The 16451-nt window shown below is 41.2% G+C and overlaps 2 protein-coding genes across 3 annotated transcripts in view; one reads left to right on the top strand and one right to left on the bottom strand.

The window, feature by feature from the left end:
- Window positions 1-2189: 2189 nt before the first annotated feature.
- zmynd19 (zinc finger, MYND-type containing 19) lies at window positions 2190-11194 on the bottom strand. Its single transcript, XM_061062165.1, has 6 exons — window positions 10936-11194; window positions 8259-8318; window positions 8055-8161; window positions 5092-5232; window positions 4778-4958; window positions 2190-4661 (listed from the first exon to the last, which is right to left on the bottom strand). Exons 1-6 carry the CDS (start codon window positions 10984-10986, stop codon window positions 4518-4520), a joined length of 684 nt encoding a protein of 227 aa, XP_060918148.1. The 5' UTR covers window positions 10987-11194; the 3' UTR covers window positions 2190-4517.
- Window positions 11195-14987: 3793 nt separating this feature from the next.
- The window catches only part of bspry (B-box and SPRY domain containing), an 8686-nt gene continuing 7222 nt past the window's right edge, over window positions 14988-16451 (top strand). The window contains exons 1-2 of one of the 2 annotated variants that reach the window (XM_061062163.1): window positions 14988-15452; window positions 16005-16103. In XM_061062163.1, the coding sequence (XP_060918146.1) occupies window positions 15063-15452; window positions 16005-16103 (489 nt within the window). In that variant the 5' untranslated portion in view covers window positions 14988-15062. The other variant, XM_061062162.1, reaches the window with a different exon arrangement.

The raw sequence follows: 16451 nt of genomic DNA, 5'->3' as shown, positions 1-16451 counted from the left end.
AATGGTTCTTTTTTTTTACAACATTATCCTGTAAATAATTCTTGGATTTGTCAGTATTCATGAACTCTTCATGGATTTAGATTAACACAATCTATGGCAAAGTCTGAAACTACTCTTCCAACAATAGAAAAATATACTTATATTCACCCGAGTTGTATTTTTTATTTATCCTTGCCGCATCACAGCAGCATTAAGACTCGGCCCCAGTTAACAGATAAAGACATTTCGGCTTTAACAGAGTCATCATCGTGACGTCAACAGCACGTCTTGCTGACATCTGATCTTTGATCCCTCGGATGATCTTTGACCTCAGTGACCTCATTGGTTCTGTCTAATGCTGCAGATGAGCGAGAGGAAGAAGGGGGGGGGGGGAAAGAGGCAGATGGAGTAAAACTACTGCTGCTGAGATGAAAGTAACAACACAGAGGCTTAAGTTACGAGACGGCTAAAGGAAAGCAGCTGTGCATCTGTTCCACGTCATCAAGGAGACAGAATGGATTGAAAACGACTTCTGGAGATGTAAAGCACTCGTCATCAAATTGGATGATAAAAGCTTAATAGCAGAAACATCAGTGGCCGCATCTTGGAGGAGTAATGGAGGTTATTATGAATCTGAGCAGGATGTTGTGTGTGGTGTAAATGGGAGCTAGAAGATCGATGTAACTGCAGCAGACAGCTTTCAGATCAGCTTTTCCCCCCTGTTGTGTTTAAGGATGAACTGGATTTATACAGAAAAGCAACCATTGACAGATGAACAACCTAACACATATATAGTGGGACACGGCCGTGGCTCAGAGTCTGTCGTCTCTCAACAAGTACGGAGGTTGGGGGGGTTCGATCCCCAGCCTTTAAGAAAAACACAACTTGCACATGCACAGGACCAACTAAGCAAAGAGCGGTATCGCCTTGTCCACAGGGGGCGCACAAATCAACACGGACTGAAAGTTCCTCAGAGGAGTTTTAAAGAATCAAAAGGATTCAGCCAATCTCAATAAAAGACAACAACTAGTTTTTCCCTATTCTTTAAATTAGTTTACAGACTCTCATGTGTAAGGCCTGAGTCTAAAAGCTCTACACTGAAAACATCTGGCAGCACTTTAACCTTAGTTCTTCAACGACTGCAACATGGAAGCATAAAAAAAAGGGGTTTCACTATAGTGCAGCGTTAGGTTTGTTTTGTTACTCGGAGCTTAAGAAACTTAAGTATTGCAATATGGGATTCATTCTTGAAAACACTGTGATGATTTTTAATGAACTTACTGCAAAGATTTGTGGCAGCAGTTTAATTTTGTTCTTTAAACTCCCCACCGACAGCAGCGTTGTAATTTATCTGAAGCTAATTGACTCGTCATATCCAACAAAATATCATGAACTGAGATGAGAAAAATAAGAACTTCTTCTGGATAAGCCAAAGAACACAGGCCGATGAAACAGGAAGTAACATTTAGGGTTTATTACAGCACCTTTATGATATCTTAGTAACTCAAAATATATTAAGCTGTCTTCCTTGTTTCCTAATACAAAATGTATCACATGATTATTGACAATATACTTCATATGTCCTAAAAGATGCTTTTATCATGGCGCCGGTGGCTTAGCGGTTAGTTTGTGCACCCCATGTGAAGAGGTTGTAGTCCTCCAAGCAGGCGGCCCGGGTTTGAGTCCGACCTGTAGCTCCTTTCCTGCATGTCTTTCTCCTGATATCTAAATCTATCCACTGTCCTTTCTCTCCAATAAAAGGCATGAAAAAGTCCACAAATTACTCTTAAAAAAGGAGCAGTTTTTATCTACATTAGTACATATTAATACATTACTTTAATCTATAAAACAGGGAAGGTTCACATTGTTACCAAGTCAGTTATTGTAAACCAGCAAATACTGTAATAACTGAATAATAAACTACATGATATTTATCAATGAAAGAACAGCTCTTCTCTTACATTCACCTATACACACACACACACAAAAAGGAACCTCTTTAAAACTTCTCTTTAGTCCATAGAGGACGGTGGACACAGCAGGACACAGAGATGAGAGAGCAGGGAATGAAACACAGCCAAAGCACAGAGGGTCAGAGCTGAACCTGGACCGCCCACCCCAGGACCAGTCCATCCAGCACCCACCAAAAGAAAGCTTTTAAATCCACATGGCTCCATGTTAAAATAAAGAGTATTTCCAACACTCAAACATTATGTTTTATATTTTATTTATTATCATTTAACATTGGAAAAGCAACTGTCAGTTAACCTCAACTGTTCTTCCATTCACATATTGTATCTCTTTATTTCTATGGTGATTAATGTTTTATAATCTTACAAAACAAAAAGATTTCAGACACAATCTGTACACTCCAAATTGCAAATCACACCCCCTCCCTTCGACCCATCAATGACAAATACGCAAACACTGGGAGCCAAATTTTAGTGCAGTGTTGAAAACCTGTTCACGCACACACACACGCACGCACACGCACACACACACACACAGGCACACATACAAAATGAACAATCAACGAGTAGCATGTACGTCTGTGGATTACATGCAAACCAAGTGTCTGGACTCCTCACCTAAGACACACGAGGACACATTTAGCAGGTGTGCGCTGTAGGTAATACAAGGAAGGCAGGCGATTTAGGAGAAGCACGACAAAGAAAAAAAAAAATCTTGCAGGAAATGGTTCAGTTCATAAAACCATTCTCCAAAATAAAATGGACAACAAAAAAATAAAATAAAAGGTGTGTAAAGGGGGGAATTCAAGTTTTACACTCCCAGACGTCTCTCACATGGAAGATTTCTTTAAGTGACAAAGATGGTGTGCAGTGTTTTCATGGAAAATCTGGAAGGGCAACACAGAGTAGGACTCACTCGTGCATTCAGGATCGAAAGAAAGAAAAGAAATAAAGGGCAATCGAGTGACGGGTTTTAAGTGTTCATTCCTCGACCCTGCCCGATAAGAAGGGACATAAAAAGATGTCCCACATTGTCCACCTTTAATAACGCTTGCCTTCAAATATCACCAGGACAAAAAAAAAAAAAAAAACAGACAGTTTTCACAATCAAAGGTTTTAAATAAATATAGCTCCATTGATAGAATTTCTTCCAAAAAAAAAAAAAAAAAACCCTTAGAGCAAACTCTCACACAGACGACTGAGCACAACCCCGCCCCAACACACACGTATCATAACCCTGCAGGTGCAAATACAGTTGAAAAGAGAGGCGTCTGTTAAAAACTAGCAAAGTAGAGACGGACTGGAGGGATGGAAAACAGTTGATAGTGGAGTGCCAAACTGCAGGTCATAGTAGACTTTGGTAGAAACACGGAATTGTCATTTTGATCAACTGTTTCTGATGGATGGTGAGAAAGGATGGTTTGTGAGAAAGTCGCCTTGTTTCCGTACCGATAACGCCAGAAAAGGCCTTTGAATTTTGAAAAGTCACTTTGTTTTTTTTTTTAAATGCAATAAATCCAGTTACTTCAGGTCATTAAAACGCTGTACCTAGTCGTGAACAAATGTGACCAAATGTATAGAAAAGGAAATGATCCAGGTGTCACAAAGCCTTCTAAAAAAAAAAAAAAAAGAAAATACAGTCCTTAATTTGGCAGCTACTTAATTATCGAACTGTGAAAATATTAAACCCAACGATTTCTGTAGAACATTTAAAACGGTGTCATATGGCCCCTTTAGGAAGAGAAAAGACGTACAATAACCCTGCCCTGTTGACCATGTCAAAGTCCTTCAGTACATGTTGGTATCACACACACATACATAAAGAAGCATACACACACATACACACTCAATACTGGTAGTGTGATTCACTCAGTGAAATCCGATGTGTGTTGCGGTTGGCTGTGTGGGGGGCGAGGGGCGGGGTTAGTGGGGGTACGACAGACAGACAGGGAGGTGGCTAAGGTGTTGATGGCCATGAAGACAGCAGCCGTGTGCAGCAGAGAGGTCAGAAAGGGAGCGATACAGTGAAAAGGTCCATGTCCCGTTGTACCAGCTGAACGACAGGTACTGCAGCCCCTGGGGTCTCCCTCCCCAGCCCCCCCGAACTTTTGCACAGACGTTACCGCAGCCAGCAGGCTGGGGGGAGGAAAGAAAGTGGATGACGACGACTGTTTGTATTGTGGTCCAAAGAAGCTTGTCCAGTTCATCAACAAGACAACTTTTTTCCCCCCTCACATACAAAACCATAGCAGCAAGTAGAGCTCGAGGGTCTCCCTCCTCGAGAAAAAAAACTAAAACAAAAAACACAACTTTCCCCGTCATCCACGTGAAAGCAAGCTATGGAGAAATACCAGTTCTGGGAAGTGGCAGATGTCTTTTTGACTCCTAATCCTCCATCTATTTACCCCCAGAATCCATCAAGTAACCAACATTGTCCTCAGTCGTTAGTCTCTTGTCAGCGTTTTCCCCCATGTCGCACTTCATCCCTGCTCCCCTCCCACAAGTCTAACCCTGCTCCTTCCCCATTCTCCTCTCCTCTGCTCTCTCCCAGGCGAGGATGAGGGCAGATCATCGTTCGGGCTCCGACTCCAGGGCCAGCACCCGCTTGCGCTCGCGACACTGCTTCTTGTGAGCGGGCCAGTCCCTCTGCTGACACTGGGAGCCGCAGTAGCGCGCCACCTGGCAGCGGCCGCAGATGTTGAACTCCCGGAGCTGCAGAAAGACAAAGAGGCGGATGTTTTTAGCTCTTGATCAAATAATGAGGTCAAATGATCTCTCATTTTCAAACTAAAGAAAAGACTTGGATTAATGCCACTTTAAGTTCGTACCCTCCTCTCGATGAGTGAACAAGGAGGATAATGACACTCGTAGTATGTGCAGGAGCACTCCTCTTCCTCCACCAGCTCCCCGTTAGCGTTGTAGTAGCGTGTGCGGCTCAGCTCCAGATACTGCTCCTCCACAGGGTCAGCAGGTACTTGCTGGATGGCCAGCCAGTACAGAGACTGCTCTCTGGGTGGGGGAACAGCATAATATTAGTAATGTGTCACTTTTTAAAACTGATACAGATGCAAGAATGGAAAAATCCCCACTTTACTGTTTAATGGTTTATATCCGGCTATAGTATGCTTTAGCGTAGTCCTACCTCTGCTTGCTGGAAATCTCCTCTGGTTTGGGGCTCCAGCCCACAGGCACCAGTCGCAGGTTGTCTAGCCTGTTGTCCACGGTTACAGAGTTAATGTGGATGACTTGAAAACTGGGGGCGATGCCTCCTCTGTGCTTCTCCCTAGGTCAAGACACACATCAAGATTTAAAGTCAGTTCAAGATCTAAAAAAATAAAATCAGGACAGTTCACTTGGATGACCCTTCATTTATTCAGCGTAATGGAGGGAAAAGGGACTGACAAACATGGAACCACTTGCTTTAATGAATGTCAAAAAGCAGAAATCAGCTGTTGACCTTTAAGGCCCCGATACATCAAGCAGACCGCAAAGAACAAGTAGCGACGAAGGCTACCTCTGGTGTCGCCTCACGTCTTGGCAAAAGAGTTGCACAAGAACACAACGCAAAAGATTACAGCCGGCGGCCAAGCCCCACGTACGTTGAGAGGCGGCGGTAGCTCGTCATGATACAGAAAGACCATTTTCAAACCACTCTTATTATAGGTAGCCTACTAATCGAGAATAATGTCTGATAAAAAGTTGAAAATGGCGCTGGCGTTGTCAGCCCTTTATCTTAGCGGAAAAAGAAAAGAGGCGTAGGCGAAAAATAAGGAGAAACCCGCACAAATGGGTGAAACCTCCCAACAGCCAATCAGAGAGATCCCTCTCACCGATGTCGAATTGGACAAAAACGGCCAACGGGGGTTGACTGGTAGCAACGGAGCCGGACACACCGAGAAGACTAGGACCGACCTCCGACGACCTCCTTGGTGTTTCAGGGCCTTTAAGTTTAAAGGAGATTTGATAGTCGGCCACTGAACTAACAGAGTTCATTTCTTCAAACTAATGATACGCTTATTGACACCAGCAGGACAGTATGGGCAGTTTTGACGTCAGCCTGATATGGCAGGGATAAAAAAAAACAAAAAAAAAAAACATCTTTTCAAGACACACAAGTACCGGGGCGCCAGTGGCCTAGTGGTTATTTCGCATGCCCCATATACAGAGTAGCAGAGTAACGATCCATCAATCTGGATCGATTTATCGTTTGGTCTACCAATGATTCAATCAAATCGATCAAAAGTCAAAACATCGCTCTACATGGTCTTCTTTATGATACGCCTTTATTTTGAAACCCCCCCCCCCCCCCCGCGGACCTGTTTGACAGCTTCCACCCAGCTGCAGGTCTTCCTGAACTTTTCAACAAGCAAGCAGACGAGGTAAAGAAAGAAGATATTAACTCCTCTCTCAGGATAGAACAGCGGTTTGGAAATAGTTTGGACGTAGATTTACACCTGGGCGGGTCAGCCCAGTTTTATTTACCGACCTAGCTTGCACTGCGGTGTTCTTTTTATAATCCGTACACGATCGTCATCCAAGATCTTCTACGGATAAAAAGCAATCTCCTCTCTCTAACTACTCACAGCTGAAGTAGTACGAGAAGCGCTCGATACAGTCTCTGTAGGTAAACAAAGAGAGAAGGCTGCTATTCCTGAATGGGTGCGACATCTCGTGTTAAATATATCATAGAAATATAAGCAGCGTGAAGTGATCCAAGCACGACAGCAGCTCTCTGCCTCTCTCTCTCTCTCTCTCTCTCTCTCTCTCTCATGAGGCCGGTCTGTGTCCGTCTAAACTAAGTCCCTACCCCTTTATTTATCAAAATCAAGGTACCAGTAAAACAAGAGAAAGGTTGACTCTTCACTGCATGACCATGTGTCACAGATTTCACCTCGTTCAAATTCCATAATGACTTGGTAAGTCATGGTTTTATCCAAAGCGACGTACATCAGAGAGTAACTACAACACAAGCAAGGATCCAGAAAAAAGGAAACAATGTCCCTTTCAGCTTCGAGTCCGATTGGACACACAGGTGCTGACAGGAAGTGACCAGAGGCAAAGCACAACATTGACGGCAGTTCTTGAGAGCTCTAATCAGTATAGAAACCATCTTAAAATTTGTTGTTATCAAACAAAACCATCATCATTACCGTCATCAATAATATCTAGACCATCGTCATCATTAAGGTCGTAAGTATTCATAAAAGAGCTGGGTCTTTAGCTTTTTCTTAAAGGTGCAAAGGGAAAGAATACGGTTCTAAAATAAAGCAGAGGCACAGTAACTATTCAATACGCAGACTGTTGCATTAAAATGGATCAGAATGCAGGAAAGACGTGTTGGGTGCTTTAAAAAAACTGAATGTTAGAATAAAAACAGACCTCTACTATGCAGATTGTGAATAAATTCTTAACCAGTATGACTATGCAAGGGTAAGTAGAGGGCTGCTTGCAAATAATATAAGAATAATAATATAAAAATGTAAGATTTACTTTTTGGGCTTTTGTCATTATTTAGACATGAAAGTGGCTAGAGTAGGAAACCAGGGAGAGCGTGGGGATTGACATGCAGGAAAGGAGACACAGATCCGACAAGAACCCTGGACACCCGCTTGGAGGACCGTGGCCTCTGTACATGGGCCGCGACCTAAAAGCTAGGTCATCCGCCCCAAGTAAGGAATAAGTAAGCATTATTATGTATTGTCAATCATTCCAGGTGCTTATGGCTTTTTTCCCTTTTTAGCTGTGCTGCTCTGCCACATGTGAGGGGTGGGTAGACAGTGTCTTGGGTACTGTAAACAATAGAGCGATCCAACAGTCAAACTAATTCTTAAATGGCCAAAAGCATAGTTCTGCAAAAAAGATTTCCAGAGTCTTTGATAGCCTCATATTGCCAGAAATATAGAAACACTGATAAGCATGTTTGATATGTTTACCTGAAGCTACATATCTCTATCTTCTTCCTCAACAGCATTCAGCTCGCAATTTTAAGCTTTTTTTTAAATAAATCAGACACTTGAAAGGAGACATGTCTTATACAGAACTTCAAAGATTAATTAAAACCAGAGGACCCGAAAATATAACCGATTTAATAATAAAATGACTCACCAGAGAAGCTCGTGTAGTGGCCGTCCTGCCCAGCGGCCTTTACCGATGTCGAACGCATAAGCAAAGATCTTTGCTCCATTTCCATCTGCATCTACCTCCATGCGTGCCTGGGAATGAATAACGCCGTTGTTTAACACGGGCACGATGAGAAAGGTAGCAACAGCACAATAAGATAATTTTCGATTGTTAAACTTCTTGATTTACCTCAAAGGCGTAGTTTTCCACCAGTGGTATGTCCTGCTCATCAATCAGTGTGTATTTTGTCTGAAATGAGAGAATGGAGAACATTCATTATTGATATATTGAACTGGAACAAACACAAGGAGAAGTCTTACAGGAGCAGCTTTCTTTTGTAATCATGCTTGAGCAAGACACCAACTTTATTCAAAAAGGGGGGGGGGGGGGAGTGTTAAAAGGAGCGTAAACAAGAAATGGCCAATGTGGGAGCAGAACCGCAGATCCAAAAGGGAGTCGCTTCTTACATGTATTTAAAATAATGGCCATAAGCAAGTGCAAATATGTTCGATCAATAAAACAGATGTTTAAAACCTTGAACTTGTCAAGAAACAGGTCAACTTATTAACTCAAGGCCTCTAAGCTGAAAAAAGGTTTGGATGCAAATTAACTAGATAGCAATTGCACATTCCTCCAAATGCTGTAAGACTGTTTCAGGTCTTTTTTTTGTACAGTATAATGTACATTATTATTTTTTAGGATTAAAGTTTATTTACATTTCTAGTAGGAGTACTGTAGTTTTGCACGTTTTGTCTATTTCTATGTTAATTATTTGATCCTGATGACGGACAACAAGCAAACACGCGTCTGTCTAATTTGGGGGAGCTTGAAGATTCATACGACAAGAAAGCATGTTCATAGTCCACTACCATTCCACATGATAACAGTCGAAGTAGGGCTGGGAAATATATCGAGTTTTTAAGATATATCGATATATTTTCAATCCAGATATAGGGTAGGACAATATCGTTAATATCGATATAGTTCATGTTGCATTAAAATAACATTTATACGTTTCTTCTGTAGCGCTGCCAGTTCACCTATTTCTCATCTCACTGTCTCTCCCTCTTCACCCTGCTCCTCCTCTCTCTCTCTCTGAGCCAAACTCAACAAACTAAATGGATAACAAAACACACAACTGTGTTTATTGTGTTGTGCAGAAAATTAATTAATTTCACAAACAGGTAGTTTGTTTTCATGCACATGTTGAACTTGTGCAACTGACTGTTAATAAAAGACACGTCGAGATATATCGAGTATCGCCATTCAGTGAAAAAATATCGAGACATGAGTTTTGGTCCATATCGCCCAGCCCTAAGTTGGGAATTTGCCTTGCACGTGACAGCTGCAGTGGACATACCGGTAAACAACGGAAATGTCTTCTATACATGCATTATAATATAAATATTTTTAACTTAAGTAAGATAGATAGATAGATACTTTATTGATCCCGAGGGAAATTCAAAGCATCCAGTAGCAGGTTACAAAGACGTACATGACATGAGACATTTGTTACAAATTAAACCACAAAACCGACGCCCCCCCCGTCCCATACATATATATTAACCCGAAAAAAAGATTTAAAGAATACCCCTAGACGAATCAAAACTTAAACTGTGCAATAAAAAAATCGACTTATACAAGAAATGCAGGGTGCAGGGATAAAAATGTGCAATTTAAACAAGAACATATAAACAGTGGAGGGAAAAAAATCTGTAATTAGACCAGAATATAAAAAATAAGAATAAAAAAAAAGTGTTGACCTTCTGAAGTTGTGTTGTTTATAAATGTACAGCAAGTAAAATTACATTCATCCCTTTACAACCAATGTAGTTTTTGTAATTTTGACAGTACCACGTTTGGACTCAAGCAAATATAAAAGAGCTGAAAGTGGTGTCAGAGCTCCCTGAACTCTGTAAATGGGACCTGCACATGCACAGATAGCCCCACGATACCCTGAGCAAGGTACAACACAGCACGGCACAGCACGGCACGGGTTTCCCCCCCACATACCAAAAAGGTCAAAACATGCAAAGTGACACATTGTCTCGACTGCCAGACTGTTGTGCACATCTCACTAGGACTGACATCATTGTAAACGAGTTATCAAAAGAGTGAGTGAAGCCCAGGAGTCCTGTCACTCTGCAGGTGCGCAGCTGATTCGTCACGTGTCAATAAAAAAAACGCGCCGCAACGTCAGTCCCGTCTTAAGCCGGAATTTAACGTCACATCTATGTGATAAACACCCCTTAATGTCCCCTTAAAGACAGGAAAAACATGCACGTTTTCGGCCTCAGCTGTGAGATAGTGGGTATGTGCAGCCGGTGCTTTGTCACGTTGCACAAAAGACTCAGTTGATGGAGCGTGGCAATGGCTTCCTTATTAGCAGACACTTCGCCGTGTAATCCAAATAACAGTTAGCGTGGCACTGCTAGCTAGCCGACTGTTCCCTGTTTAAGCCCACCACCGACAAGTAAATCCAGCTTTCCCTCTGTTCCTGCATTACCACACACGTGTGAAGGGGAAATGTGACCCCCCGTGTTTACCTTCGGGGCACTATTACACCGTCTGATGTGATCACCCAGAGCTAACGCGACCTGCTACATGCTAGTTAGCTTTAGCTTCTGTGGCGATGGAGGAGGAACGGAAAACCTGTCTAGCTCGGCACGGCCGGCTTCTTTAATCCGTTCAAAATGGGGCGAAAATATCTAAAACTATGCGACTGTAACATCGGGAACGGGTTGGTGCCCAGTCAAGGAGCCGTGTATCACCGTCTCGTCGCAGCGAAAGCGATGTTTTCCATCGTTTATCGGTACCCGCGGGGCCCTTCCCTGGCCGCACATGGCAGCCCTGGGATCCAGCTCACCTTCCCGGCCACACGGCCGAGCCGCACGATCCCGAGCTTGAAATCCGACATCGGGAGGAACGGGCGGTGGTGACAGAGAGGCGCGGGGTCCAACCTAAACGGTGTTCAGGTTTAAAACTCGCAGGGGCAGCCCCTCAGCCCCGCTGCGATGCCAGGTCGGATTAACTGGTTGAGGTTTGCCCTGACTCCGGGTCTCTCCGGCAGCAGCCCAACCTCGGTGACACACCGCTGCTGGCGCAGGACAGCCGAGCGAGCTGTTGGGGGGCGGAGAGGGGCGGGACAAGTCGCTAATCCCACCGACCAATGAAACACAGCGTTATGTTTTTTAACACGCGGTGTCTCAAAATGCTGTCCAATTGGAAAAGAGTATTTTTAAAGTCCGCCTTTTTCAGTTGCAACGTCATCACACTCTCGTGACCACTTCCCGGCTTTTCGCGCGAAATATTTGATGGCCGGCTGAATGTGAAATGTTGCTAAAAATATAATTGGATGATTTGATAATACATTTTTCAATTCATTAATGCACATTTACGTGAATAAAAAATAAATGTCATGCTTGGAGAAAAAACTGAGCAGTTAATAATAAAAAAAACGACATAATAAAACCAACAATAAAGAGATTTAAAACCAAGAGGCTATGCCTGCAAAGTCATATTCCAGGTAAGTTACTTTTGATTTAATCATTTTGTTCCTTGGTACATTGTGTTATTATCTGTTTATGACTTTATTTGCCTTTGTGTGAAGTCTGTTGGGAGACTTCCCTCCACTTTAAAAAGAAAAAATAGCCTAACCTCAGTTTATAGGTGAACATCCAGCATAAAACCATTTACGAAATTAAATAAATACATTTTTTTGTTGTTGATTTGTATTACAGGAATGTTATTTGAGTTGTTTTCTTTCATATGCATTTCAGTAGGCATATTATTATTATTATTATTATTATTATTATTATTATTATTAATATTCTTATTACTCCACCATTGACTATTACTACTGTTATTGTATTTTCTCTACATTGCTTCGGCCCTTCGGCACTTTGAATTTAATTTAATTACTCAAGGACCTCAGAATAAATCCCTGGTTTCACTTAAGTACAAATCTGCACATTTGAGAAGTTTTGAGGGACCATGAAGAAAAACATTTGTGGAAACAGAAATGAACGCTAAAGGGAATAAAGAGATGTCAAATTGAATGCAACTGGATAAATTGGCCCTGAAATACCAGAACACACCTGTCTGTAGTCTGATTTGATAATACATTTTTCAATTCATTAATGCACATTTACGTGAATAAAAAATACATTTCATGCTTGGAGAAAAAACTGAGCAGTTCATACAAAAAGAACTACATAATAAAACCAACAATAAAGAGATTTAAAACCAAGAGGCTATGCCTGTAAAGTCATATTCCAGGTAAGTTACTTTTGATTCAATCATTTTGTTCCTTGGTACATTGTGTTATTATCTGTTTATGACTTTATTTGCCTTTTTGTGAAGGCTGTTGGGAGACTACCCTCCACTTTAAAAAAACCAAACAAATAGCCTAACCAAGGAAATTGTCTCTTAAGGCTGTGAATTGTTTGTGTGTACATGTTTACAGCAATTCAATGGTAGCCTAGCAGTAGCTCACATAGACTGTAAATACACATAGACTGTAAATAATTATATATACAGTATTATAAACAGTCTATGGTATCTCACAGTTACCAAAGGCTACCAGTGAAAGGTTCACCAAGACCTACCAGCTAAGCTAGCTGAACTTAGTGTGTCATGTCACTAAGTTCAAGTCAAGAATGAATATATATTGGAAGTTAACTCCTTTAATGGATTGTATAAGAGTTGACTGAATGTTAGTTCGAAACAGCATAATCAGTGGGCTTCAATAGTCAGAAAATGGTGATGTCACTGAGACTACGTCCATGTTTTACATATCTATGGTTGAATGTCATTTTGAAATAGTAGGTAACAACTAGGAGAGCCTCAAAGTAAGATAAATAGACACCTCTACAAGACACCTCTACACTGGCGTATTGAAGAGAAAATACATCACTAGAGGGACAAAACACAACATGCCAACATTTTTAACCTAAATATCAGTGCATTTTATTGGAATGTGCAAAGGAAATAATCAAGTCTGGTAACATTTTGAGCTGTTGATATTTTCAAGGATGTGTTTCAAGTCTGTCTTCATTCCATCACAGCTGTCCTTGACTTTAAGTTCAGGTTGTAAAGTGAGTTGGCTCCCTCTGGAGATCAGGACCCATATTACAAAATCTTTTCATCTAGTAAAATTACCTTTCAGGAGAGGAATTTTGTGAGGACTTTAAGAGCAATAAGGATTAAAAAACCTTCCAAACATCCATTTTAATTTATGATGAGATTAACATTTTGTTCTCAGTGTGACAATAAATACATTTAAAAAAACAAGCTTTGGTAAAGTGATGTTTTTTTTTTTTTGTAAAATGTTGTTTCCCTCTTATCAGTGTGTTTCCATGCTTTTCCTTTCACAACAATCTTAGTGCACAGGTTACTATTTACAATGTAAACACCTGAATCCTTTGTGTCTGCCAGTTCTAACCATCACAAAACAGCTTCTCGTGCTTGAAACAAATGCAGCCCTGTTCTTCAGATGGTCTCTGTTCAAAGTGAAATGTGGAAACCAAGCTTCTGCTATAGCCAGAGGGCATGACTCTCTTCTGTCAGTCACTCCTATCCAGTTACACACTAACACATGGAGCAGGGAGGAGTGGGAGTTGACGTTGTCTTGTGCTGATTTAAATTGTATTTAGATTTGTTCTGTTTTCTCCCAGAGATGCAGTGGCTTTAACAAAAAGTGAAAAAAATACTTTTTGTAAATAAGGTAGAACTCTTTTAACATCTTGACCCCCGCAGCTATACTCTTCGGGATGCTGAAGTTTACTTTTGGAATCTGATGGTTAATGCTTAAGGATACAAATGTATGTGCATTTCTAAACCCCAAAAATAGTTAAAGCAAATTAAATGAATATAAATTAAAATGTCACAACAACATAAAAATAGTAAGCCAGCACATAGGCTAAATAACAATATTGCCTTTAATTCATTTTTATTCATTGTTGGGGTACAGTTGGCTACTCAGCTGACAGCATAGTAATATTTAAATATTTAATAAAGGGTCCATTTATAAGATATTTTGATCTGTAGTTCATCTTTAGGAGGTTCTCTGAAATTAAAAAGCTTTTTTTTCCCAGACAGGGTGTTTCTAAATATTGCAAAACAGAGATGGGACTGCACATCTGATCCCTGCACGCTGACATGATGAAACTGTGTCTGGAACCAAGCCAACCAATAATCTAGTGTCAAGTAAAAGTTTACTTTCAATAAAAAGTACATTTTTTACCATACAGTAATCCTGCAAAAATCTATCTCTTTAAGAGTATTATTATTATTATTATTATATTATATTATTCAGGGGGATGTTTGATCTCAGTTTATAGGTTAACATCCAGCATAAAACCATTTACGAAATTAAATAAATATATTTTTTGTTGTTGATTTGTATTACAGGAATGTTATTTGAGTTGTTTTCTTTCATATGAATTTCAGTAGGCATATTACTATTATTATTATTATTATTATTATTATTACTCTACCATTGACTATTACTACTGTTATTGTATTTTCTCTACATTGCTTCGGCCCTTCGGCACTTGAATTTAATTTAATTACTCAAGGACCTCAGAATAAATCCCTGGTTTCACTTAAGTACAAATCTGCACATTTGAGAAGTTTTGAGGGACCATGAAGAAAAACATTTGTGGAAACAGAAATGAACGCTAAAGGGAATAAAGAGATGTCAAATTGAATGCAACTTGATAAATTGGCCCTGAAATACCAGAACACACCTGTCTGTAGTCTGTAGAGGATAAATAACCTGATGTAGCCTAAAACTTTACAGGCGGTTATATGCTGACGCCCAAATCACACAAGTGAAAACCAGCAGAGCAGAAACTTTTTTTTTCCTTCCTCCCTGTCAGCCCTGACCTCTGATGTCCGTGCTACTTCCGTGTTTCACCTGTTACACCTGTATTACTGCGCTGTAAAGGTGCGACTCCAGCTCTGCCGGTGCACCTGTTGCGTTGTTGTGCCATGACCGAGGAGCTCATAACGTGCGAGCTAACATGCCCGACATCACCCGTCGACAAAAAGGCGAATTTTGACGGCGTAAAAATCGAGGGCATGGATTTTGAGCAGCCTATTTTCTCCGTTTTGAGCGACGGGATGAAGGAGCAGCAGCAGGCGGGGGGGAAGAGCTCCTGTGACGGCGACGTCGAGGCGAGCTCACTCGGAACGACCACCCAGACTGACACCGAGTCCGGGATCTTCTCCGTTGAATGTGAGCAGTGCGTGGAGCATGAGTCCGAGCTGGACTGGTTCTGTAGCACCGAACAAAAACGTATCTGCTCCCATTGCGCCATTGTGGGCCCCTGCCACGGACACACGGTGACCCCTTTGGTTACCAGAGTAACAGCAGTCAGGGTGAGTGAGTAACCTACTTCATGTGATGTGTTCAAGTGCAGCAGCTGTTAACTTCTTTTTGCAATGCTTTTACCCAACTGTGACTTAAAATGTGTCGTTTAGGGTTCAAATAAACACAGGAAGTTTACTTTCACTAAATATTTTCGGCCGTTTAACTTATTAATCTGCAACATGTTTATCAGTATGCTAATTGGTATTCATTTACAAGCAGAATTGAAAAACAATCTACTTGTCTTTTACGATTTATTGGAAGAAAATTCATATTTTAATATGTCACTTTGAGAGTGAAACACGTTGTGAAGCTGCTGACTGACTGACAATAAGAAACTGAAAACTGTGTTCACACATTGGAAACTGTAGGCTATAATACATGCATGCACTTAGTCATTTTTTCCTGGGTGTGGGTGTCTCACAGTTGCCATGTGATATTCCTCTCTAATGCCTCTGCCTGGTATTTGAAAAGACAGGAATTTCTTGTTGGGTCTCCAGCTGATGATGTAAAGGCGTTGTGATGAGCTTGTTCAGAAACCACAGTGTGTGTTTGTTCACCAGAACCAACTGGTTGACGTGTGTGAGAAAATACAGCTGAAGGCCCAGAGGATCGAGAAGTTTATCGACCAGACACTGACAGCTAAAGAGCAAAAGCTTCAGGTGAGAAATGCCGCCGATCGCCCACCCACTCTACCGCACACTAATGCTCACACACAGACACACTGCCGTCTGAAATACTGACACGGTATTAAGTGTTTCACAAGTGCAGAGTTTTGACATAGGTTGGCTCTCCTCAGTGAAGAAGTCACATGCAACAACCTGCACATGCTTTGCACACACTATGTTGTGTTTGTGTACACTTTAATGACTCCCTACCACTGCAATAGTTCTCTTTGCATAATGTTCTTGGAAAAATGTGTTTTTAGATGCATTCATAATCGATGAATCCCTCAAATATTTCTCACGTTATTCAAACAATTATATTCCACGACAGAACAAAGTAAAACA

Source organism: Labrus mixtus, chromosome 17 (assembly GCF_963584025.1).
Source record: "Labrus mixtus chromosome 17, fLabMix1.1, whole genome shotgun sequence".
Classification (NCBI taxonomy): Eukaryota; Metazoa; Chordata; class Actinopteri; order Labriformes; family Labridae; genus Labrus; species Labrus mixtus.
The sequence above is the reverse complement of the archived record's forward strand: the minus strand, read 5'-3'. Positions and strand labels throughout refer to the sequence as shown.